The sequence below is a fragment of the Conger conger genome, chromosome 10, assembly GCF_963514075.1.
Source record: "Conger conger chromosome 10, fConCon1.1, whole genome shotgun sequence".
In the NCBI taxonomy this organism is placed as follows: domain Eukaryota; kingdom Metazoa; phylum Chordata; class Actinopteri; order Anguilliformes; family Congridae; genus Conger; species Conger conger.
In genome coordinates, this window is record NC_083769.1 from 50,533,677 (window position 1) to 50,559,226 (window position 25,550).

Here is a 25,550-nt window from a genome sequence, read left to right on the forward strand (position 1 = left end):
GCTGGACCACCAGTTCTTGCGCGGGATGCTGGTGGGCATGGGGTGGACGCAGGTCTCGCCCGTCTCCATGTTGCAGAAGACCTTGATGGCGTCGATCGTGCAGCCCTGGTTCGGGTCGATCCAGTACTCGCCTGAACCACAAGAGAGAACAAGAGTATTTCAGGTACTACAGGGTGCTTTTTTCCCTAATGTTAGATAATTCAATATATTTATATAGCCTGTAATAATCTATTCCACATGTAGCATTAATGAACAGCAAAGTGGAGGTCTTGTAAAAGTAAATAGCGCTGAGACTGAGTCAGAGCTACAGCCTGTGGGTTCGACACCGAGCTCCACCAGCATGAGGCCACACCATTGAGAGGGGGACCACTGTGTGGAAACCAGGACCTGTAATGGAGGCTAGCCAGGACCTGTAATGGAGGCTAGCCAGGACCTGTAATGGAGGCTAGCCAGGACCTGTAATGGAAGCTTGCCAGGACCTGTAATGGAGGCAGAAACACTGGTGGTTTTCAAAACCAGGCTTGATACGGTGCTAGATACTATCTTGCTTTTAGGCTAACTAAACAGGAGGCACACTTCAGTGGGAGGATAAGGCGGGCGCTGCTGGGCTGAAGGGCCTGATCATTGTGTGAGGTAACGACACGGTTCGCGGCGTCTCTCCGGTGCAGCGTGGCGCCCCTCACCGCTCTTCCAGTCCGGGTGGCAGAGTTTGAGGTCCCTGCAGGTGCGGGCGGGGTTCTTGCGGGACCCCTCGGGGCTGCGGATGTTCTCGATCTGGTTGTTGAGGGACTTGAGTGTGGCGTCCACCTCGGCGTCGTGCTGCCGGAGGCCCCCGGCGGCCTGGTCGGCCCTCATGTAGCGCATGGGGTCCGGGCCCTTCTCCGGCTGGGACAGGCCTGCGAAGGCCGACATGTCGATGCCGGGTCCTGGGGGGCCGGGCGGGCCTGGGGGGCCGGGGTTTCCGGGAGGACCCTGGGGGGGGCGGGGGGGGGGCAGAGAACACGGCGTGAACACAGGTGCGCTTCGACCGCAGGTGGAAAGAACAGGGGTGTAGGGAGATGCACATTTACACATTTACTTTACTTGCCAAATTTTTACCCTCTCTGCTGAGAGGTTTCTGGGCATGTTAACGTAATTTATTGGGTCTTTCCTGAGACTCTAGTAGTGAGTGTGTGTGTGTGTGTGTCTGTGTGTGTGACGGGGACAGATCTCAGAGGTCTGGTCTCAGTGGGCGACTCACAGAAGGTCCGGTTTCTCCAGAGCGGCCGCGGGGTCCAGGAGGTCCGAGGGGCCCGGGGATCCCATTAGAACCATCCTTACCACCGGGGCCAACTGGGCCAGGGGGGCCCTGGAGACAGGGAGGGGGGGGTTACACTCAGGATCACACAGGCTTGTCTTCACGACTGATATATAAACTGAGAAACATGAAGCAAGGACCGGGTGGGATCATGCTCCATCCCGTGACCTTGGACTGACCTTGGCTCCACTTGGGCCAGCAGGTCCAGCAGCACCCTGGTCACCTGGGGAACCCTGTGGAGGGGGGGATTCAAAAGAAGGTGTTGAGAGTATTCTTCTATTACTATTCCGATTGAACATGGTTCACTCTCAGAAATAAAGGTACGAAAAGTGCCAGAAAATGTAGAGATGCTTGTCGCTGGGTAATTATATAGCCAGTGATATATAATTAATTTACCATTTTTTTGTGAGAAAACATACTCTTTTGTACCCAAATAGAACATTACAGTACTTTCAGGGTACATTTGGGAAATTGGATCCCTGATGAACTAAAATGTACCTCCACTGTCACGTTATCTCTGAGAGTGTAGCGGTACAATGCTATGACATGACTGAGTTAGCAGATGGAGCTTTTACATCCGGTCAGAGGATCTTCCAGGGCATCAGACACATCATGCGACCAGATCCTTTTTTAATTTAACAGAGCTGATGCTCTGGATGTTGCGGAAAGCCATTTCCTGTTCCGGCAGGAAGTGGTCATAGAGGGCGCACTTACGGGAGGTCCAGGCAGACCCTGCAGGCCGGTGAAACCACGGTGGCCCTTCTGTCCTCTCTCGCCCGTCTCGCCTGCCTCACCCTTATCTCCGCGTGGGCCTTGGGGTCCCTGGAGGAAGAGGACGAGGAATCAATCAGTAAGGATCCTGATGAAGACCTAGTGTCGATACACGCTGGTCTTTTTCTTGCCCATCTCAGTGTGCAGAGTGAGGAGCTTTGTGTGGTACTAGTGTGCAAAGTGGTGTGAACCATACACACACATACACAGTGTGTAAAGTGGGGATGGTGTGTGTATATGGTACTAGTGGGGACATTGTGTGTGTGTGTATGGTACTAGTGGGGACATTGTGTGTGTGTGTGTATGGTACTAGTGGGGACATTGTGTGTGTGTATGGTACTAGTGGGGACATTGTGTGTGTGTATTTGTGATACTAGTGGGGACATTGTGTGTGTATGGTACTAGTGGGGACATTGTGTGTGTGTATTTGTGATACTAGTGGGGACATTGTGTGTGTGTATTTGTGATACTAGTGGGGACATTGTGTGTGTGTATTTGTGATACTAGTGGGGACATTGTGTGTGTATGGTACTAGTTGGGACATTGTGTGTGTGTATTTGTGATACTAGTGGGGACATTGTGTGTGTGTAACAGACACTTACAGCCATTCCTCTGGCTCCTGCTGGACCTGAAGGCCCTGCAGGTCCTTGAGCGCCCTGGAGAAAAAGAGAGAGAGAGAGATACACGTCAATATGTCTTGCATAATATCAGTGAAACAGTTTAATTACAGGGATGGCAAATTTAGCTTAAATATTATCGCTAAATAAAGAGATTACAATATTCACATTTAAATATTTTACAATATCTCCTGAACCAGAGTATGCATCATTGGGTGCCAGAGTAAAATAAATAATTTTGAGCAAAAATCAGAAAAGGTTCTGCAACAAGCACCAAGGTCATGTAAGAAATAAGCACAGTTGCCCAGCATGAAGTATGCTATTAGTACTGGATGCAGCTTATATGTGTACTCAATATAGGCAAGTACACTGATCTAGACATGGACCCTCTCTCAGAGAATAAGGTTGTTATCATTTGATTGGCTAAAAGGCTCCAATGGGTGGGTCCGATTAGGGGGCAGCCTGTACCCTTGATTGACTGGGACCCAGAGGGTTGGTGGTTCAAGCCCCAGTGTAACCACAATAAGATCCATGCAGCTATGGGCTCTTGAGCAAGGCCCTCCAGGGAGTATTGGCCCCTGCTTAGTCTAATCAACCGCAAGGCACTTTGGATGAAAGCAATAACTGTGATGTAGTACTTACTGCCTCTCCTCGGTCTCCCTGCTTGCCGGTGGGGCCGACGGGTCCTGGGCTCCCAGGGGCCCCGGGAGCTCCAGGAGCCCCGGCGGGACCTGTGTTGCCACGGTCACCCTGTAGGGGACGACACACAATCCAGTCAGCAAGGGCCAATCAGAAACATCGCTCAGTGAAACAACTCAACTCAACTGTCATAGAAATGAACAGGGGGAACTTTGGTTCATGATTGAAGCAAATGTTTTGCTATAAGAAGATATTATTGATCTATGCACCTAACGCCACACGTGTGTATATGACTTTAAAGCACAGTCTTGGCTGATTTTACAGTCACAGATTTCCCTGTGAGATTCTCACCTTGATTCCAGTCGCTCCATCTCTCCCGGGGGGTCCGTCAGATCCAGCGGTACCCTGCGATGTCACACACGGTTAGGAGGGCAGAGGCAGTGTTTCCATGGTCACTTAGCGTTGCTACCTTTCTCTATGTGTCTCACAGAGAATAAAACTGAATATGACCAAACAGATCCTATGTAAAAAGACAATGAGCAATACTGGAGGGTTTTTACTTTGTTTCAGCTAAACTCAGTGAACTCAGCGTTAGTTCAGCGGTGTCCGGCGAGGTATGGTCAGCTCGACCCGGAGCTCAGAGAGGTCAGAGAGGCTCAGAGAGGTCACTGTGACCAGGAGCTCAGAGAGGTCACTGTGACCAGGAGCTCAGAGAGGTCACTGTGTCCAGGAGCTCAGAGAGGTCACTGTCTCCAGGAGCTCAGAGAGGCTCAGAGAGACTCAGAGAGGTCACTGTGTCCAGGAGCTCAGAGAGGTCACTGTGTCCAGGAGCTCAGAGAGGTCACTGTGTCCAGGAGCTCAGAGAGGTCAGAGAGGCTCAGAGAGGTCACTGTGACCAGGAGCTCAGAGAGGTCAGAGAGGCTCAGAGAGGTCACTGTGACCAGGAGCTCAGAGAGGTCACTGTGACCAGGAGCCCAGAGAGGTCACTGTGACCAGGAGCCCAGAGAGGTCAGAGAGGCTCAGAGAGGTCACTGTGTCTTGAAAAGGCTGTGAACCCTGTAGCCTCCAGAGCCCCCCCCCCAGGTGAGTTACCTGGACAGGTACCACCTTCCCCGCTTACCTCTCTGCCAGGTTCCCCGGAAGGTCCAGTCAGACCGGGGGGTCCCACAGGGCCTGGGGGGCCGCGGTCACCAGCTGAGCCAGAAGCTCCTTGTTTGCCTGGTTCACCCTGAGGAGAGAGAGTGCGATTAGCAGAGTGACCACTGGGGGGCAGCACCAAAGCCTTCCTTCCTTCCATTATTAACTGTATGAGTGCCGGCAGTTCGGCACATCAGGCAAAATGGTGTCATTTCTTTATTAGAGATAGGATTGTACAGGATTGTACATTTCATACATTTCCATGGCCCACCAGGGGACAAGCATTGGAAATGAGTGTGTTATAAACATTATGTAAACACAATGCATAATTTCATTTGTGTGCGTGTGAGTGTGAGAGAGAGTGAGAGAGTGTGAGAGAGTGAGAGAGTGTGAGAGAGTGTGTGTGTGTGTGAGGTACTCACAGAAGGTCCTGGAAGGCCAGGGAAGCCCCTCTCCCCACGCTGTCCTGGCAGACCCACGATACCACGCATCCCAGCCAATCCTTGAGGCCCAGAGGGCCCGTCCGCACCCTGAGAGCAGGAGCAGAGAGTCAGTCTTCAGACAACTGCACTTACCAGCCTGGTCCGGCTCTACAGGGGGAAAGGGCTGTAATGAGCCAGCCTGGTTCAGCTCTACAGTGGGAAAGGGCTATAATGAGCCAGCCTGGTTCAGCTCTACAGGGGGAAAGGGCTATAATGAGCCAGCCTGGTTTAGCTCTACAGTGGGAAAGGGCTATAATGAGCCAGCCTGGTCCGGCTCTACAGGGGGAAAGGGCTATAATGAGCCAGCCTGGTTTAGCTCTACAGTGGGAAAGGGCTATAATGAGCCAGCCTGGTTCAGCTCTACAGTGGGAAAGGGCTATAATGAGCCAGCCTGGTCCAGCTCTACAGGGGAAAGGGCTATAATGAGCCAGCCTGGTTCAGCTCTACAGGGGGAAAGGGCTATAATGAGCCAGCCTGGTTCAGCTCTACAGGGGGAAAGGGCTATAATGAGCCAGCCTGGTTCAGCCCTACAGTGGGAAAGGGCTATAATGAGCCAGCCTGGTTCAGCTCTACAGTGGGAAAGGGGGATAATGAGCCTGGTTCTGGTTCAGCTCTACAGGGAGAAAGGGCGATAACAAGCCTGGTTCTGGTTCACTCACAGGGGGACCATCCTCGCCGGCCTCTCCCTTCTCCCCTGGGGCTCCAGAAGGCCCTCGCAGTCCAGAGTCTCCCTGGCGACCAGTTGGACCAGAGTCTCCACGCACACCTTTAGGGCCGTCTTTACCTGCAGGACCAGCAGGGCCCGCTGCACCTGGGTTACCCTGGGAGACAGAGTGACGAGAGGGGGGAGTGGAGGGGTATGCATTAACGCACACTGTGGAGGTGATTTACCTGGATGAATAACATTATTCTAGTGTTCTGTGTGACTCACAGGGTGAAAGTCATGTAGATATGACGCAGAGGGAGTAATACAGCCCCGTTTGTGACTGAAACTGCTCGATTCATTGAGTCTGAGAGAGTTCATTATCATTACGGTGTTTGTGCTTGGTAATACTCAGCTTTGTGTTTCTCAGGCCAATCTATGGCCATGTCATTTACTTTGTGTTTGTGTTTGAATGTGAGACTCACGTTGGGGCCAGGAGGTCCGACTCGTCCTGCAGCACCTGGGAACCCAGTGGCACCCTGAGGAGAGGGGACAGGTATGAGGTCATCAGAGCAGGTATGAGGTCATCAGAGCAGGTATGAGGTCATCAGAGCAGGTATGAGGTCATCAGACCAAATCCTGCTGCTCTTTGCACATCAGATACCATGATCTATGGCCCTATCAGGGCTTTCCATTGGTCAGATCTGTTAACAGTGTTAAAGGCAGTGGGTGGGGAAAGAGACAGAATGGATACAGGGTGGGGGGGAGGGAGGGAGGGAGCGATGGAGGGAGGGATGATAGCTTACGGGAGCGCCTTGAGCACCACGTGCGCCTTTGGGTCCAAAAACTCCGGTGGGTCCCTAAGAGAGAGAGAGGTCAGAACTGAACCCCCACCTTCAACATCACACTGAAATAGTATCACACCTGGATTCACACTGAAATAGGATCACACCTGAATCAATGTAATGAATCGATGCTCGCAGGAAATCAGTAACATTACACAACACAACTAAAGGTACACACATCCTGTATATATAGATTTGGTTCAGTTTAAAATGTAATGTGGCCCTTTCTTTAGGGGGACTCACCTGTGGTCCGGGGGCCCCAGAGGGTCCCTGGGGGCCAGGGGCACCAGCGTCACCTTTCTGTCCGCCCTCTCCCAGCTCCCCCTTGGCTCCAGGCTGGCCGTCAGCACCCTGTGGGGGCGAGGGAGAGAAGAGGAAAAGTTGAAGCCCACTCCACTGTCATATCCACATCCACCTTATTTCCTGTGGACTGGCAGCGCCTAGAGGCGTCTGTTTTTTGGCGAGATTAGTTTGGGACGCTGGTACTTACAGGGGGGCCGGCGAACCCAGCAGGGCCGGGGGGTCCGTTCTCTCCGCGATCACCCTGAGAAGGAGGGGGGGGGGGGGAGAGGGGGGGCATCAGGCGCACATCTCTATCAGTGCGGGAGTCAATGTAACTTTTTATACTTCAAAAAGGCTGGTAAAGCATCGATTGTGATCTTATTTGTGTATATCTAAATCATTTCATGTCATTAATACTATGTAATGCTATGTAATGTAATTCATGCCATGTAATGCTATGTAATGCAAAGTAATTAATGCTATGTTATGTAATGTAATTGATGTTATGTAATGTAATTTAATTAATACTATGTAATGTGATGTAATATAATTAATACTATGTAATGTCATGTTATGTAATTAATGCTATGTAATGTCATGTTATGTAATTCATGCTATGTAATGTAATGTAATGCTATGTAATGCAGTGTAATGCTATGTAATGCAGTATAATGCTGTGTAATGCAGTGTAATGCTATGTAATGCTGTGTAATACAGTGTAATGCTATGTAATGCTGTGTAATACAGTGTAATGCTATGTAATGCAGTGCAATGCTGTGTAATGCAGTGCAATGCTATGTAATGCTGTGTAATGCAGTGTAATGCTATGTAATGCTGTGTAATGCAGTGTAATGCTATGTAATGCAGTATAATGCTGTGTAATGCAGTGTAATGCTGTGTAATGCAGTGTAATGCTATGTAATGCTGTGTAATACAGTGTAATGCTATGTAATGCAGTGCAATGCTGTGTAATGCAGTGCAATGCTATGTAATGCAGTGTAATGCTATGTAATGCTGTGTAATGCAGTGTAATGCTATGTAATGCAGTGTAATGCAGTGTAATGCTGTGTAATGCAGTGTAATGCTGTGTAATGCTATGTAATGCAGTGTAATGCTATGTAATACTATGTAATGCAGTGTAATGTTGTGTAATGCAGTGTAATGCTATGTAATGCAGTGTAATGCTCTGTAATGCAGTGTAATGCTGTGTAATGCTGTGTAATGCTATGTAATGCAGTGTAATGCTATGTAATACTATGTAATGCAGTGTAATGTTGTGTAATGCAGTGTAATGCTATGTAATGCAGTGTAATGCTCTGTAATGCTTTGTCAGCGATGCTAGACAGACTTACAGGAGCTCCACGTGCACCAGCAGCACCAGAAGGACCTGCAGCTCCAGACTCTCCCTGAGAGAGAGAGAGAGAGAGAGAGAGAGAGAGAGAGAGAGGGAGAGAGGGAGAGAGGAGAATATATTGTTGGATTCTTCCTCAGTCACTAAGGAACGCTGTCCGGGAATCAGAAAATTATTGAATAACATTCATTTTAAATTCATTCAAAATGTTTGATGAAACCAAATAATGAAACAATTCTCACCTTCTGACCATTTGGCCCCCCTGGACCTGGTGGACCAATGGGACCAGTCAAACCCTGAGAGAGAGAGAGAATACATTAGTGTAATACATTAAATGTGACTAAAGTGTTACGCAGAGTTGCAGACTGCACTCCTCTGACTGTTTGGGTCGATTCATATGGACTGATGGTTCAAAACATAAAGCCCCATATAGTGCTGTGATTGGGGCTGGGATGTGTACAGATCTATAGGTGACTGGTGTGATTGTTATCGTAGCTATATGATGCCTATAGATGACTGGTGTGATTGCTATCATATTGATACGGTGCCTATAGATATTTGGTGTGATTGCTATTGTATTGATTCAGTGCCTATAGGTGACTGGTGTGATTGTTATCGTATCTATAAGATGCCTATAGATGACTGGTGTGATTGCTATCGTATTGATACGGTGCCTATAGATCTCTGGTGTGATTGTTATCGTATTGATTCAGTGCCTATAGGTGACTGTTGTGATTGTTATCGTATCTATATGATGCCTATAGATGACTGGTGTGATTGCTATCGTATTGATACGGTGCCTATAGATCTCTGGTGTGATTGCTATTGTATTGATTCAGTGCCTATGAATGACCGGTGTGATTGTTATCGTTTTATCACGTGTGACCGGTGTGATTGTTATCGTTTTATCACGTGTGACCGGTGTGATTGTTATCGTTTTATCACGTGTGACCGGTGTGATTGTTATCGTTTTATCACGTGTGACCGGTGTGATTGTTATCGTATCGTTACGCACTCTTCCGCCGTCCTTGCCCGGAGCTCCCTCAGGTCCTTTCTCGCCGTTGTCACCCTGTAGAGGAGAGAGAGGGGAGAGAAATGAGGAGCCATGCCACGGCCCACAGGTGTGTGTATCAGGGTGTGAGTTTAGGGGTGTGGGTTTTGGGGTGTGGGTTTAGGGGTGTGGGTTTTGGGGTGTGACTCACTCTGTCGCCCTTGGGCCCTGAGATCCCAGAGGCTCCCCTCTCCCCAGGCATGCCCTGCAGACCGGGAGGTCCCTGAGCTCCAGGACTGCCCCCTGGCCCGATGGCACCCTAAAAACATGCAGAACGACATCAGCTCAGACAGGCACCAGCCTACACTCTCAGAAATAAAGTAACTGTGGAGGTACCTTGTTCCTAAAGGATACTGTCAGACAGGCAGACGGAGAGACTTACCTTGGGCCCGTCGGTTCCTGGAGTCCCAGGAAGGCCACGTGGCCCCTGGAGACCTTGAGCCCCTGCACCACCTCTCTCTCCTGGGAAACCGCGCTCGCCCTGACAGAGGAGGAAGAATACTTGTTGAGATGGACTTCATTTTGTTTTTTGCAGTGCAGAGTCTGTGATGATGACACATCCTAAAGAGTGAGATGTGAGAGTCACTCACTCTGGGTCCAACAGCACCAGCAGCACCACCTTCTCCTGGGACTCCCTGCAGAGAGAGAGACATCAATCAACCCATCAATCAATCATCAGTCTGTCAATCAATCTTCAGCCCATCAATCAATCGGTCATCAATCACCAACCCATCAATCAATCAGTAATCAATCCATCCTCAGACGATCAATCAGTCATCCATTAATAAATACATCAGTCAGTAAAGCAATCAATCAATTGACCTGCTTGGTCACAATTCACACATCAATCAATCCCTCAACCAATCAATCAATTGACCATATAGAGTTGAATCCAGGGAGTACAGGGCAGAATCTTAATCCATCAATCAGACCCCACCCTCATGTGACAGGTGCAGCACATACCTGGTCACCAGGCTTTCCTCCTTCTCCTGGGGAGCCTGGGGGTCCAGGTAGACCCTGTATAAGAAGGGGGGAAACATGTTACAACATTATGGGAACAGAAATAATTAATTGATGACAAACTATATCAAGTTTTAGACATTTTTTGTAAATGCATTGTCTGTTGGTGGTTCCACATAAGTTATGTTCAGGTAATGAGCGTGTGAGTTGTGATTGGTCAGTGCCTCTGCGTGGTCTGGGTTTGGATTAGAGAGACAGGTAAACTGAGCCAGGTAAAGGTGCTCACCTGGAATCCAGATGGGCCGGGCTGACCCTGCTCTCCTCTCTCTCCAGCAGGTCCCTGCAGAGAGACCACACAACGACATCACACAACGACATCACACAATGACATCACACAGTGACATCACACAATGACATCACACAGTGACATCACACAACGACATCACACAGTGACTCATCACTCATTCAATCTGTGTCTACATCGCTCTCTGGTGGAGAAAAGTGTGTACTTCCACAGAGAGTTTCATGCATGGCTGTAAAAAAGATTTTCCAAAAAGACGCGAAACACCAGCAGTTTGTATGTCATTCTTATTTTATCAGTGATATTTGTATATATTTTTTTTAAATTAAATATTAATAATGTACATATAACAAAAAGGGACCTGTAAATACATATCCTTAGATTTATGGGTTTAGAAGTTACAACACATGCTTTACTCTATGCTCCAATACTTTAAAACTTATAGAGTTGATGGAAAGATACATTTTAATACACCACTTTCATCAATGAACACTTATCTCAGCTCTTTCCAACTTCAGTGTAAAATATCTGCCATAAAGACATCAGCACACCTTTATTCTCATGATCTTTATCAGTGTTTAATTCTCATGATCTTATGATCTTTATCAGTGTTTGATTCTCATGATCTTATGATCTTTATCAGTGTTTAATTCTCATGATCTTATGATCTTTATCAGTGTTTAATTCTCATGATCTTATGATCTTTATCAGTGTTTAATTCTCATGATCTTATGATCTTTATCAGTGTTTAATTCTCATGATCTTATGATCTTTATCAGTGTTTGATTCTCATGATCTTATGATCTTTATCAGTGTTTAATTCTCATGATCTTATGATCTTTATCAGTGTTTAATTCTCATGATCTTATGATCTTTATCAGTGTTTAATTCTCATGATCTCATGATATTTATCAGTGGTGTAATATCATTACTCACAGCAGGGCCAGGAGGTCCAGCTGCTCCAGTTTCTCCGTCCTTACCAGACAGACCCTGTAGGGGGAGAAAATGATCGGGTCAGAGCCACACTGAGAGTGGACTGGGTCAGAACCACACTGAGAGTGGACTGGGTCAGAACCGCACGGAGAATGGATCAGGTCAGAACCACTCGGAGAGAGAACCTGGTCAGAACCACACTGAGAGTGGATTGGATCAGAACCACACTGAGAGTGGATTGGGTCAGAACCACACTGAGGGTGGATTGGGTCAGAACCACACTGAGAGTGGGTCAGGTCTGAACCACACTAAGAGATAATTGGGTCAGAAGCAAGCAATCCAGAACCCAGCCTGTGTGTGAGTGTAGCAGCTCTGTAGCTCTGTAAGCCAAACATTTCCTCTGAGCCACATGATGAGGCTTCAGAGTGGGTGTTTGTTTCTGGGGACATTTTCCGTTTCACAGACACAAACGCGTCAGCCTAATGACTCCAAATTGAGCATTAATCTCAGAAGTGGTCAAACATATATTAGAAAATATTAAACATATAGGACATTGATCTTTTAAGAAGACTCATTTTAATTGAGCTCATCAGTGTTTTTCTCCAGGGACAGTGTGCACTCAGTCTCGTCAGAGACAGGATGAAATGTTCAGCGGGGCTGACTGCTCCACTTCTGGAGCTCAGTGAGAGCATTCAGGGACACAAACACACACGCACACTCAGGTACACCTTGGGCAGGAGGTAGATTTCAAGGCTTTTTGGTGTAAAAATTATATTTTGGTCAAAATACATATTTAGGAAGATAAATATGAAAGAAATGTGACTTACCCTCAGGCCTGGTGCTCCCACAAGTCCCTTCTCTCCAGCCTTACCAGCCTCTCCCTGTTCACACACGCACACACACACACACACACACAAAGAAACACAGAGAAACACACACACACAGTGCAGTGCCATCAGTGAGGAACTGCAGTCAGTTTAAACAATTACATGTTGAATGCATTAAGGTACAAAACATGAAGGTGGAAATGATCATAGTCATTGTATTAATCTTTATTTTAAATATTCCATGTAAATATATTGCACACATAAACACACACACACACACACACACACACACACTCACACACACTCGCACACACACACACACTCACACACACACACACACACACTCACACACACACAGACACACACACACACACACTCACATTAGCTCCCTTCGGGCCTGGGAATCCCATGACTCCAGGCTGGCCGCGGGCTCCCTGGGGACCAGGAGGTCCAGGCCTGCCGTCCTCGCCAGCAGCGCCCTACAGGGGGCAGCAGAGAGAGCCGTTCCACACAACCGCATCTCCCCTGACACATCCTGTCCTTTACAGACTTCAGAGTACAACGGAATGGTTTTGGCAGCAATATAATGTTTCGTCTATATCTCAATAAATATAACCAGGCTAAAACGTCGCTCTACCAAATGCCTGTAATGTTATGTACTCGGTCTTCTGCCCTCTAATGGCAGCTATAATGTATTGAAAGTAGAGCGAGGTTGACCACGACAGGTGCATGCAATTGCTCCTCTAAAAACGCGAAGGTTGGATGTTGATGTCCAGTAGAGAATCACAGGGCTTGGGTCTCCTCTGTTGTCGGATAATAAGCAAAATAATAATCACAATGTTCTGTTGCAAGTATCTTAATACTGTTATAGGCTTATATAGATAAGAACCGGGACCGGTTTCATTTTCAGTAATATAAGATTTTGCGGCGTTAACTTCAGCATTGTTCGCGAGTGCGTCTGGAGTTTTCGCTAGCGAGTTAGCGACCGGCCATTCGGCTTGTTGCCGTGAGCAAGAATAACAATAGCATGCTGAGAGCTTTTCATTCACTGGTAAGTTGGGGGTCTTGTCAGGACATTGTTTTATTTTTTCTACGAGAATAGGCTAAATGGTGGATAAATGGCCCCCTTAATGGACTACTCAAAACATAACTGAAGTGCACATAGTCCGTTATTTACAGGTAGTCGGCTAGGCTAGTTGTTGTTGTTGTTGTTGTTCATTAGCCTATAACTAGCTAATAGAAAGGTAATTTCAGTGTTTTAGACATTTTTGAATTCGTTGATGATATGCTTTCCTTAGAACTACTGTTTGGACGTGAATCCTGGTTGTAGTCACTCAATTTCCACAGAGCTTAGGGAAGTATGTATGTATGTATGTATGTATGACTTGTAATTCTTTATTAGGGAAAAATTTGGTACTAGATTGTGTCGTGCATGAGAGGGGTAAATAGCACGAGTCTGTGCTACACTGACACAGTTAGCCAGTTAGGTATTAGCATGACAGACGGTATCGGCCACACTTACAGTAGGGCCAACTTTGCCTTGAGGACCAGCGTCACCGGGCCGGCCAGTCAGACCCTGCAAGCCGAGCACAGAGAGATTATTTCACATGGAGTGGTCACTTGCTATGTTGCTATGACGACTTCAGTCTGTATAGTGACAGTTACACTAATATCTAATATCTCAAATCACTTTAAAAGTCACAGCACTGTAATCTGTACTTTTAAAGCACTGAGACATATTTCCATGGCAATATAATGTGCTAAATACAACTAGGAAATTATTACTGAAACTTAAAACTCTTTAAACTGCTCTATAATTGTCAAGTGAAATATATGCTCAATTGGGTCAATGAGTATGAAGATTTGTATAACTGGACCTGAGAACCTTTTGGGTGATAACAATGACCAAACCCACAATAATAACCCCCAAATGCTAAAGCTAATGTATGTGTGTGTATATGACTGCAGTTAACATTGCCATGGCAACCTCTGACATCACTGCAGTGGTCAGGTGACTTACCCTAGCACCCGGCAGGCCAGATTCCCCAGTACGACCTGGGTCACCGTTGGCTCCCTTAGGTCCTCCAAGACCTGGGACCCCGCGCTCCCCTGGGGCTCCCTAAACATGAGAGAGAGTCAGAGAGAGAGAGAGAGAGAGAGAGAGAGAGAGGGAGGGAGGGAGGGAGGGAGAGAGAGAGAGGGAGGGAGGGAGGGAGGGAGAGAGAGAGAGGGAGGGAGGGAGGGAGAGAGAGAGAGAGAGGGAGGGAGGGAGAGAGAGGGAGGGAGGGAGAGAAAGAGAGAGAGAGAGAGAGGGAGGGAGGGAGGGAGAGAGAGAGAGAGGGAGCATTTCACCCAGGAGTTCACTCTGAACAGTGTGTCTGTTTGATGGTCGCTCTATGAAGGTTAAAGATACAGGACAGAAATGTTGTAAAGTCAGTGACTTTCGAAGTGTTCATTGTACGCCTGTTCCATTACAGACAGGTGTGTGTTACTCACCTTGGCGCCAGCCAGCCCATCCTGACCAGGGAACCCGCGGTTACCCGGAGCACCCTAGAAACAAGGATGTCAGGGTGAGGCGGCCATCTTGAAATGCAGAACATCTCTCACACACTGTGCTTTTTGTACACAAATTAAGAAAAATACATTCGCTCGGGAAAGATTCACTACTGTCACACTTTTATCTCATTCTGAAAGTTGTCAAACAATATTACTTTGTTCAGCTTAAGCAGGTAGTATGTACCCACAGAGTGAGTGTTATTTCAGCTCCCTGAAGGCAGAGAGGCTGTATTAGGGACCAGGCCAGCTGTGTGCCGGAGAGCGTTTCAGAGCTCTTAGGTCACCTGTACCAGGTGTAGCAGACTTCTCCTGAGGGCTCAGGTGTAGCAGGCTTCTCCTGAGGGCTCAGGTGTAGCAGGGATACACTCACCCTCTCCCCTGGAGGTCCGTTGGGCCCTGCAGCACCCGGCTCTCCTCGGGCCCCTCTCTTCCCCTCCTCTCCAGCGGGGCCTGGGGCTCCCAGGGGTCCTGCAGCACCCTGAGCAGGGTGCCCAAACACATGCCTGGTCAGTTTCTGATTAGTCCTAGATGAGTGAATATGTGGTCATACTGTGCTTCCTTTGATACAGCTTTACCTGTCCTACTGTGACACAGCTTTACCTGTGTTACTGTGATACACCTTTACCGGTGCTACTGTGGCAGTTTAACCTGTGCTACTGTAACATAGCTTTACCTGTGTTACTGTGATACACCTTTATCTGTACTACTGTGATACACCTTTACCTGTGCTACTGTGTCAGTTTAACCTGTGCTACTGTAACATAGCTTTACCTGTGTTAATGTGATACACCTTTACCTGTGCTACTGTGACAGTTTAACCTCTGTTACTGTGATACAACTTCACCTGTGCTACTGTGATACACCTTTATCTGTACTACTGTGTCAGTTTAACCTGTGCTACTGTAACATAGCTTTACCTGTGTTAATGTGATACACCTTTACCTGTGCTACTGTGTTATACCCTTACCTGTGCTATCTTTAATACAGCTTTACCTGCGCTACTGTAACACAACTTTACCTGTGCTACTGTGATACAGCTTTACCTGTGGTATAATCACTGAGGCAATAAGAGCCCCTGTAGATTGCTGTGTTTACACAGGCACATTACACAACTACTGAGAGGCTGTGATGATGAAACTGATCACTGTCAGTCTATGCTACTCTCCTGCCGTGATTGGATGAGCCAGGTTTAGGTGGGAGGGGCATACAGGCTGAAGGCGGGACTCACAATCTCTCCTTTGGGTCCAGCTTCACCTTTGAACCCTGTGATACCGGGGTCACCCTACAGAGGGAGACAGAGAGGGAGGGAGAGAGAGGGAGAGAGAGAGACGTCCATCAAATATGTAGTCATGTGTCTCCTGTGGGACACAGAACCCTATGAACACTGGGATGTCCTGCGCTTTGGGGTACATCCGTAAAGAGCGGTGCTTACCGACTGTCCCTTGGGCCCCAGAGGGCCTGTGGCTCCCTGAGGTCCGGGTGGCCCCCGGGGGCCAGGGAAACCAGGTGCGCCTGCAATACCCGCAGCGCCCTGCAGAGGGAGACAAAGACAACCAGAGCATCACTCACTGTAACCAAGCATTGATTAATCAAAGCCAACAATTAAAGAATGACAAGCCAATTATTTAAGTAAAAATTTATTTATTTTTCTTTGCTTTAAATCTACACATCCTAGCTTTACAGGCAATACACAGTTTCTACAGGTATCCCTTTCCCCCCGACTACTAAGCAACAAAATGGCTGTATGTCTATTTGATGACTAGTAGTGAATGTGATTAGGGTATGGATGTAATTCATAAAGAGAGTTTACTCACAGCAGATCCTTTAGCTCCAGGGATGCCATCAGTACCAGGGTTACCCTACAGAGAGACCGAGCACAGCCAGGAATCAGAAACCAAACACAGCCAGGAATCAGAAACCAGACACAGGCAGGAATCAGTGATACACACACACACACACACACACACACACAGCTCACATCCACCTTCACACTGTATAACCCCGAACACTGGAGAGGTCACGTTCTGCCTTCTGTCTCCAGATGAGTGTGTGTAAAAACGCACATTCGTATCGTCGATTGTCAATGTAGGAATGACCATGTGCGTATGTTTGTATGTTCGCAGTGTGTTCTGTGTTCATGTTGTGAACACTGTTTTCCAGCTGGTGTGTGCTAAGCTAACAGAAATTATGGGGGGAGATTTGTCGGGACAGTTTGTGATGACAGATCCAGCTGGGCTGAGTGTGTCTCGCTGGTGTGGGCCCTATCTGCCCCGCCTGATGGGTGTAGTGTGGGGAGGGGGGTTACTTACCCCAGCACCAGCCGGGCCTGGAGAACCAGGGGTGCCTGACTCTCCTCTGGGTCCTTGTGCTCCTTCAGGTCCACGAGCTCCTGTGGGCCCGGCCTCTCCCTGGGGGGGTGGAGGGGGGGGGAAGGTTAAACCAAAATCATACAGAAACAGGGCCTGGTGCAGCTCTGTGCTGCCCAGTGAGGTCAGTGTTGCCATGGAGACTGAGACAGGTGAGTACAGGTGAGCAGCACACACCTTAGCACCTGGAGAGCCTGGGAATCCGGGAGCCCCAGCAGGTCCAACAGGCCCCTAGAGAGAGAGAGGGAGAGAGAGGGAGAGGGAGGGAGAGAGTGAGGGAGGGGGGGAGAGAGGGAAATGACACATCTGATCACCTCTGACTCATTGTTTATGTTTTTAATTTGTGTGAAAAACTGCCACATTCAGTTTTTCATTTGCTGATGTTTTAGAGACTACAAATAACATAGAATCCCATATAATAATAATAATAAAAACAAAAACACAATAAAATATAATAATCATAAATGTACATACGGGAGGACCAGCAGGGCCAGCCAAACCATCGTTTCCACGAGCACCCTGCAAGAGAGGGGGAGAGAGGGAGAGGAGGTGATATTGTCGGGAGCGAGATGGACACTTCAGTACTTTAACACTGATTATCATTTTATTTCAGCAAAGACAGCAGCAATGTTTTTGTCACCTGACCTTGTTCAGGTTACCTCAAATAGAGAATCAGCAGTGACTGTCTGTGTGTGTTATAAAATAATGACTCGTGTGTTCTGTTCAGCTCCACAATCAGCAATTAGTCGTGGCATTGAGGGCAGTAACAACGTTGTAGAGTAGTATCATAATGTGCCAGTAGGGGGCGGTGAAATGTTGTTTTAAATGGGACAGAGTGAGTGACCATAGCTGATGTAATGGAGGGACTGTCGTGTTGAGGATTATGCTGAATATCACCAGAGGTTTAGAAAGGTGTGATTTCCTCACACAGTCTAACCTCAGGTAAAGATGTTTATGATATGTTATGTTATGTTACGTTATGTATGCCGGTCAGAGTCAGTACGTTTAATGATGGAGACACTCAAAAACAGTTGCAGAGAGATTAAGGTCTAGCATCCATGGGCACGGCCTAGTCAAAGGCCTGAAGCCTGGGGCTTGAGTTGGAGGAGGATGGGGCAATCAGGTGTGCAGAGTGGGGTGATGATACTCACAGCAGCTCCGGAGGCTCCTGTACGACCTCTCTCACCAGGCAGACCTCGTGGGCCCTACAGAGACAGACAGACGGACACACAGGAGAGATTCAGTTCAGCAACACAGAAAAGCAGGGGTTTCTGCTAAAATAAAGATAAAAATTAAAAATTAAAACAATTATTTGCTGAAAGAGAAGCAGTCCTTGATCACTCACCATTGGTCCAGGGGCACCGTTCTCTCCGGGAGAACCTCCTTCACCCTGGAGAGAGAGAGGAGAGAGTGAGGGAGAGGGGGAGAGAGAGTCAAAGAGTGCCACAGAGTGCCTGCATTGCACAGGAAGGGACTGTGCCATTCCGTAGCGGTCTCTCTTAGTGACAGTCTCTCTTATAGACGGTCTCTCTGTCAGTCTCTCTTAGTGACAGTCTCTCTTATAGATGGTCTCTCTGTCAGTCTCTCTTCGTGACAGTCTCTCTTATAGATGGTCTCTCTGTCAGTCTCTCTTATATACGGTCTCTCTTAGTGACAGTCTCTTATAGACGGTCTCTCTGTCAGTCTCTCTTATAGATGGTCTCTCTGTCAGTCTCTCTTAGTGACAGTCTCTCTGTCAGTCTCTCTTAGTGACGGTCTCACTGTCAGTCTCTCTTAGTGATGGTCTCTCTGTCAGTCTCTCTTATAGAATGTCTCTCTGTCAGTCTCTCTTAGTGATGGTCTCTCTGTCAGTGACGGTCTCTCTGTCAGTCTCTCTTAGTGACGGTCTCTCTGTCAGTCTCTCTTAGTGACGGTCTCTCTGTCAGTCTCTCTTATAGAATGTCTCTCTGTCAGTCTCTCTTAGTGATGGTCTCTCTGTCAGTCTCTCTTAGTGACGGTCTCACTGTCAGTCTCTCTTAGTGACGGTCTCACTGTCAGTCTCTCTTAGTGACGGTCTCTCTGTCAGTCTCTCTTAGTGACGGTCTCTCTGTCAGTCTCTCTTAGTGACAGTCTCTCTTAGTGACGGTCTCTCTGTCAGTCTCTCTTAATGACAGTCTCTCTGTCAGTCTCTCTTAGTGACGGTCTCTCTGTCAGTCTCTCTTAGTGACGGTCTCTCTGTCAGTCTTACCTTGGCTCCTGCAGCTCCTGCTTCGCCCTTCGTTCCATCCACACCTGGGTATCCCTGCAGAGGCACAGGTACAGCACATCAGCACAGGTACAGCTCATCAGCGCAGGTACAGCACATCAGCGCAGGTACAGCACATCAGCACAGGTGTGAGTAATTGCGTGGCACAGCTAACAGTGTGTACGCTGGTACCTCAGGGTTTATAAACTGCAGGGCTAGTGGACACAGGCCCTTAGGTCAGGTATTGAAATCAGTTACTGATTGGTGCACAGGCATAAGCTCAAAGCCCTGTCAGCCAATCATACGCACCCTGTGTCCCTTGATCCCAGGAAGTCCCGGCGTCCCAGGGAACCCGCGAGCGCCCTGCGGAGAGAACGAACACGTCAGCAAAGAGACGACCGCGCCACGTCTCCTCTCAGAGACACGACCGCACCACGTCTCCTCGCCGTCTGAGATAAGGCTGAACTGCAGGATGTGTCTGGAGGAATGGCGTGGTGAGTGTGGAGGCTGCAGCTCTTGCTGTCGTACCTGAGGGGGGATATATTTACCTGAGGCCCAGGTGCTCCACGCTCTCCACTTTTGCCTGGCTTTCCAGCTTCACCCTACAGGAAGATCAGAGAGAGTTCCTTTAGAAGCTATACATGGGTCTGTAGCTCTGGTGTCTGTAGCTTTGGTGTCTGTGAACATGGTCAGTACTCTCTTGGTCTGTAGCTTGGGTGTCTGTGAGCAGGGTAGTACTCTCTGGGTCTGTAGCTTGGGTGTCTGTGAGCAGCAGGGTAGTACTCTCTGGGTCTGTAGCTCGGGTGTCTGTGAGCAGCAGGGTCAGTACTCTCTGGGTCTGTAGCTCGGGTGTCTGAGCAGGGTCAGTAGTCTCTGGGTCTGTAGCTCGGGTGTCTGAGCAGGGTCAGTAGTCTCTGGGTCTGTAGCTTTGGTGTCTGAGCAAGGTCAGTAGTCTCTGGGTCTGTAGCTTTGGTGTCTGAGCAAGGTCAGTAGTCTCTGGGTCTGTAGCTTTGGTGTCTGAGCAAGGTCAGTAGTCTCTGGGTCTGTAGCTTTGGTATCTGTGGGCAGGGTTAGCAGGCTTTTGACTATGAGCACTGCTGATGTGTGTGTCAGTGCTGGGGGGTTCATGTGGGAGTGTGTGTGTGTGTGTGTCAGTGCTGGGGGGTTCATGTGGGAGTGTGTGTGTGTGTCAGTGCTGGGGGGTTCATGTGTGTGTGTGTGTGTGTGTGTGTGTGTCAGTGCTGGGGGGTTCATGTGGGAGTGTGTGTGTGTGTGTGTCAGTGCTGGGGGGTTCATGTGTGTGTGTGTGTGTGTGTGTGTGTGTCAGTGCTGGGGGGTTCGTGTGGGAGTGTGTGTGTGTGTGTGTGTCAGTGCTGGGGGGTTCATGTGGGAGTGTGTGTGTGTGTGTGTGTCAGTGCTGGGGGGTTCATGTGGGAGTGTGTGTGTGTCAGTGCTGGGGGTTCATGTGTGTGTGTGTGTGTGTCAGTGCTGGGGGTTCATGTGTGTGTGTGTGTGTGTCAGTGCTGGGGGTTCATGTGTGTGTGTCTGCTGGGGGGTTCATGTGGGAGTGTGTGTGTGTGTGTGTGTGTCAGTGCTGGGGGGTTCGTGTGGGAGTGTTTGCGGGGGCGCTGGCACATTGATGTCTGTGAGGATGGTGAGCAGATCTGACACCAGCAGTGGTCAGTGTTGGTCACTGGTGCTGGGGGGCGGGGCTTACATCTTCTCCTGCTTTGCCGGAGGGTCCTGGGGGGCCACGGGGGCCGATGGGGCCCTGAGAGAGGAACGGAGAGAGAATGAACCTGTAGCACCCCTCTGACACTACACCCACACGCACACGCAGAGACAACGCACAGAGAGTCAGTGTTCAATAATATACACACTTCCAGCGATTCCTCTTATCGTATGTGGCCCTTGGTTTTTGTCTCGGTTTCTCCTACTGTGCCATGAGAGGATGCCAGGCTCTTCTCAGATCTTTCACTCTGGTTCCGCCTCAGAAAACGAACACGTGTTGGTCTCTAACACGCATCTCTAACGCGTTTCTAACACGCGTCTCTAACACGTGTTGGTCTCTAACACACATCTCTAACACGTGTTGGTCTCTAACACGCATCTCTAACACGTGTTGGTCTCTAACACGCATCTCTAACGCGTCTCTAACACGCATCTCTAACGCGTCTCTAACACGCGTCTCTAACATGCATCTCTAACACGTGTCTCTCACGCGTGTTGGTCTCTAACACACACGTTAGTCCCCTGATGTGGCAGGAGAGGGGTTGTAGTCCTGAGGAGCCGTGTTCATGCAGTGTTGCATTGTGGGATATTGGGGGACACTCACTGCTCCGCCGGGTTCTCCAGACTCGCCGGGGTTGCCTTGGAAACCTTGGGGGCCCTGGGGGGGGGGACAGGGGGGTGAGGTTAGGCTGAGGAGCTCAGATACTTAATGCAGGGTGGGGAGGGAGAGATGTTATTTACAGTGAGAGACTGTGTCTGTACTTACAGGAGCGCCACTTGGTCCTGGAGGACCACGGGGTCCCATAGGGCCCTGTGAGAGAGAGGGAGAGAGAGAGAGAGGGAGAGAGAGGGAGGGAGAGGGAGGGAGGGAGAGGGAGGGAGGGAGGGAGGGAGGGAGGGAGAGGGAGGGAGGGAGGGAGGGAGGGAGAGAGAGGGAGGGAGGGAGGGAGGGAGGGAGAGGGAGAGATTAAATTCAAAATCAAATGCAAAATCAAATGCAGCTTCATTGGCTTGATTGAGAAACTGCTGTCAGGCCCAACCCCGCCATAATCACATAATCTCCCATCTGTTAATGCAGTAAAACACCTTCATACACACAACCCTCATCCAGCAGACACTGCTGTAACTCTTTCCTGCCACACGGTGGCAGCATTGTAGTGATATAGGTATAGAACACTATGTGTAGAGTGCAGCTCCATGGATAGACTGGACCCTCTGAAGCCCTCCCGAGCCCTCTGAACCCTGTGAACCCTGAGGTGAACCCAGTGAAGCCTCACCATGGGTCCCTGCATCACACCCATCTGCGCTCCTCCAGCCTTCTCATCAAACCCACCCGACATCTGAGCTGCAAAGTTCTGCACAGAGACAAGGAGCGCCGCCGTTAGCATGAGCATCCATCAGCATTAGCATCCATCAGCATGAGCATCCATTCAATGAGCATTAGCATCCATCAGCATGAGCATCCATTCAATGAGCATTAGCATCCATCAGCACGAATATCCATGAACATTAATTAGAATGAACATCAGTTATCATTAACACCCATGTGCATTCATCCAGTAACTCCTTCACAGTGTGGTGCCACTGTCCCTACAGCACCTCCTAGTGGTGTGAGACCCCGCTCTGCTTTCTCATACGTTGGTTATTTATCTGGAGCATGAACAGAAGTGAGCCAGCCTGCCCCTCCTCTCTGCCACACTTACTCCTCCGAGTCCGGGGGGTCCGTTGGGTCCGGGGGGGCCGGGGGGGCCGGGGTTTCCAGGGGTACCAGGCTCTCCATCTCGTCCTCGGGGGCCAAGACTTCCCTGAAAATGCGATCATATTTTCAAGTTATATGTACAGATATGTTTTTATTCCATAATGTTGGCTCTCTAGTCTCACCATACTGCCCTCTGCAGGCTAGGACTCTGCATTTCAGACGCAGCAGCCAAACCTCAATCAGTGCCCTTGTGACAATATAGTGTCCTCAATATACTTCAAACAAATTACACAAACTTTAATGAATTATATTTAAAATAGAAATAGTAGACTTCAACATATTTCTTTTTTGCATGGGTGTATGAACATATGTGAGCAGTTTCAGGAGTACCTGCATTTGTGCGTCTTGTGGTATTATGAGATGGTGTAAGTATTTAAATTAAATTAATTGGATGACTGTCATCACTGATTTCCTCAGTATGTCTGTGGTGGAATCAATTCCACTAATTCAATCTAAATAAAAAAGTTAAACAAAATAGATTTATTTTTTATTTTAATATATTCATATTTAATTTTCATAACCTGTGTAGCAGTTGTTTTGGCAGAAATGACCCATTGGCCCATTCCTACTCTAATGATGCATTTCTATAACACAAATAAGAAAACAAAATATGAATGATATACCTATGAATCTTAACATGAATTCCTTTTTAGAAATTTCTAAAATGTTCTCTACTGTCTGGTAGAGAAGGTAGGGTTTGCACTTTTTGGGAGTATTTCTAAAGTTCCAACCAGTACACCAGACAAGCTCAGTAAGGCGGAGAAAAGTACTTGACCCAGGTCTGGTACGGACCTATGCAGGATTCCTACACTGTACACATCGTACACATACACAGTATAGTACACATACACTGTATAGTACACACAGTATAGTACACATACACTGTATAGTACACATACACAGTATAGTACACATACACTGTACAGTACACATACACAGTATAGTACACATACACTGTATAGTACACATACACAGTATAGTACACATACACAGTAACCCGGCAGAGTAATCTTATATACTGCGGCCGATAGGACAGGTTGATGGTAAACCCTACACTGTAACCTTATATTGTACATACAGCCATATTGTACATACATACAGTTATATACAGCCCTACACCATGGCCCTATACTACAGCCTATATGACAGGCAGATAGTAAACCTAACCCTAATAGGATAAGGAAAGTAACCCTAACCCTAACCCTAACCCTAACCCTAACCTGTGTTGTGGCCCTATTGCCTCTCTCTGGTGAGTCTGTTGAAGCAGAGCTTCGGTGGCTGTGGTAATAATGTGAGGCCCACTCACATGAACCCAAGACTGTGTACTTATGACAGGCCAGTAGGGGGCAGTGTTTGTCTTGGACTGGTCATGATCCAGGTGCTTATAAACTGTTTTTGTTTTTTCCCTGTTCAGATCTGTTCTCCTTCCTGTTATGCAAATCGTTTTTTTAAACAAACTATAATAGCTTTAATAGGCTATACATGTATAGATACGGAATATATACTTAAGGATATTGAATTAAGTTTTATATCCAGTTATATCTGTGAGTATGTGGACTGAGAAACGATTTCAACAGGCTGTAGTCCTACACGATTCCCTCAGTCTTGATGTAAATACCCTCAAATGAAAGACTGTCAGACTGTCATGCTCATCCAAATCGAGTGCACTGTGTGGGAAATAGAGCCCTTTAAATGTTTGCCACTGTCCTAATACTTACGGAACTCATTGTACATATGTTTAAAATGGTTGAATATACATTTCATTGAGGTAGCTGGCATAAAGCTAAGTCACACATTAAGTGAAAGATTTTATCGAACCCCTGCTGATATATTGGCATTCGCACTGACCAATCACACTCACTGCACTACAGCACTGACCAATCACAATCACTGCACTACAGCGCTGACCAATCACTACACTACAGTGCTGACCAATCGCAATCACTGCACTACAGCGCTGACCAATCACTGCACTACAGTGCTGACCAATCACACTCACTGCACTACAGCACTGACCAATCACAATCACTGCACTACAGCGCTGACCAATCACTACACTACAGTGCTGACCAATCGCAATCACTGCACTACAGCGCTGACCAATCACTGCACTACAGTGCTGACCAATCACGATCACTGCACTACAGCGCTGACCAATCACAATCACTGCACTACAGCGCTGACCAATCACACACACTGCACTACAGCGCTGACCAATCACACACACTGCACTACAGTGCTGACCAATCACAATCGCTGCACTACAGCGCTGACCAATCACAATCACTGCACTACACTGCTGACCAATCACGCTCAGCACACCGCACATATACACTTACTGCGGCCATCTTGAGTTATTTAGTATTAGGATGTCTTAAACCATAAAATAGGATACTAAAACTACCTAATACTACATGTATATGCAAACAGTGGACACCACCCATAATGCATTGCAACAGGTCACAGCCCAAGCAGTGAAAGAGTAGCATCTTTATGTTTTAAATCTTTTTTTCTGGAAAAGGCCCCAACTGCTCTTACAGAAGCACCACGCTGTTAAACTACAGTTTGACAAGAGACTACAACTCCCAACACACAGACAGGAAGTCAAGAAACTAGAACTCTAGAACATTGTCTTTCAGAACATTCCGACACAGACTGTTAACCAGCAAGGCTGAGGTTCTGTCTCCATATCTTGGATTCAAATCAGCACATCTTTAGCTTAGCAATAGCTGGAGTCTTCCATGCCCAGCACACAGAGCTGAGCATTTGATCCGCATT

At 48.0% G+C, this 25,550-nt stretch overlaps 1 protein-coding gene across 1 annotated transcript in view; it reads right to left on the reverse strand.

Annotated features, from left to right (window-relative positions):
- The window catches only part of LOC133138265 (collagen alpha-1(II) chain), a 33,103-nt gene that overhangs the window by 1,789 nt on the left and 5,764 nt on the right, over nt 1-25,550 (reverse strand). Inside the window, exons 7-52 of the mRNA XM_061256869.1 lie at nt 22,717-22,818; nt 22,291-22,368; nt 21,780-21,824; nt 21,618-21,671; nt 21,000-21,053; nt 19,831-19,884; nt 19,592-19,645; nt 19,286-19,339; nt 18,404-18,448; nt 18,210-18,263; nt 17,533-17,577; nt 17,236-17,289; nt 17,002-17,100; nt 16,507-16,551; nt 16,125-16,223; nt 15,921-15,974; nt 15,063-15,170; nt 14,633-14,686; nt 14,157-14,255; nt 13,659-13,712; nt 12,517-12,615; nt 12,137-12,190; nt 11,313-11,366; nt 10,362-10,415; nt 10,079-10,132; nt 9,706-9,750; nt 9,498-9,596; nt 9,267-9,374; nt 9,080-9,133; nt 8,307-8,360; nt 8,066-8,119; nt 6,922-6,975; nt 6,675-6,782; nt 6,393-6,446; nt 6,072-6,125; nt 5,603-5,764; nt 4,884-4,991; nt 4,445-4,552; nt 3,676-3,729; nt 3,328-3,435; nt 2,671-2,724; nt 2,012-2,119; nt 1,477-1,530; nt 1,241-1,348; nt 684-972; nt 1-131 (exon numbers count right to left, since the gene is read on the reverse strand). The exon at nt 1-131 is cut by the window's left edge and continues 57 nt beyond it. Coding sequence (XP_061112853.1) covers nt 1-131; nt 684-972; nt 1,241-1,348; nt 1,477-1,530; nt 2,012-2,119; nt 2,671-2,724; nt 3,328-3,435; nt 3,676-3,729; nt 4,445-4,552; nt 4,884-4,991; nt 5,603-5,764; nt 6,072-6,125; nt 6,393-6,446; nt 6,675-6,782; nt 6,922-6,975; nt 8,066-8,119; nt 8,307-8,360; nt 9,080-9,133; nt 9,267-9,374; nt 9,498-9,596; nt 9,706-9,750; nt 10,079-10,132; nt 10,362-10,415; nt 11,313-11,366; nt 12,137-12,190; nt 12,517-12,615; nt 13,659-13,712; nt 14,157-14,255; nt 14,633-14,686; nt 15,063-15,170; nt 15,921-15,974; nt 16,125-16,223; nt 16,507-16,551; nt 17,002-17,100; nt 17,236-17,289; nt 17,533-17,577; nt 18,210-18,263; nt 18,404-18,448; nt 19,286-19,339; nt 19,592-19,645; nt 19,831-19,884; nt 21,000-21,053; nt 21,618-21,671; nt 21,780-21,824; nt 22,291-22,368; nt 22,717-22,818 — 3,588 coding nt within the window. The remainder of the gene's footprint in view (nt 132-683; nt 973-1,240; nt 1,349-1,476; nt 1,531-2,011; nt 2,120-2,670; nt 2,725-3,327; nt 3,436-3,675; nt 3,730-4,444; nt 4,553-4,883; nt 4,992-5,602; nt 5,765-6,071; nt 6,126-6,392; nt 6,447-6,674; nt 6,783-6,921; nt 6,976-8,065; nt 8,120-8,306; nt 8,361-9,079; nt 9,134-9,266; nt 9,375-9,497; nt 9,597-9,705; nt 9,751-10,078; nt 10,133-10,361; nt 10,416-11,312; nt 11,367-12,136; nt 12,191-12,516; nt 12,616-13,658; nt 13,713-14,156; nt 14,256-14,632; nt 14,687-15,062; nt 15,171-15,920; nt 15,975-16,124; nt 16,224-16,506; nt 16,552-17,001; nt 17,101-17,235; nt 17,290-17,532; nt 17,578-18,209; nt 18,264-18,403; nt 18,449-19,285; nt 19,340-19,591; nt 19,646-19,830; nt 19,885-20,999; nt 21,054-21,617; nt 21,672-21,779; nt 21,825-22,290; nt 22,369-22,716; nt 22,819-25,550) is intronic.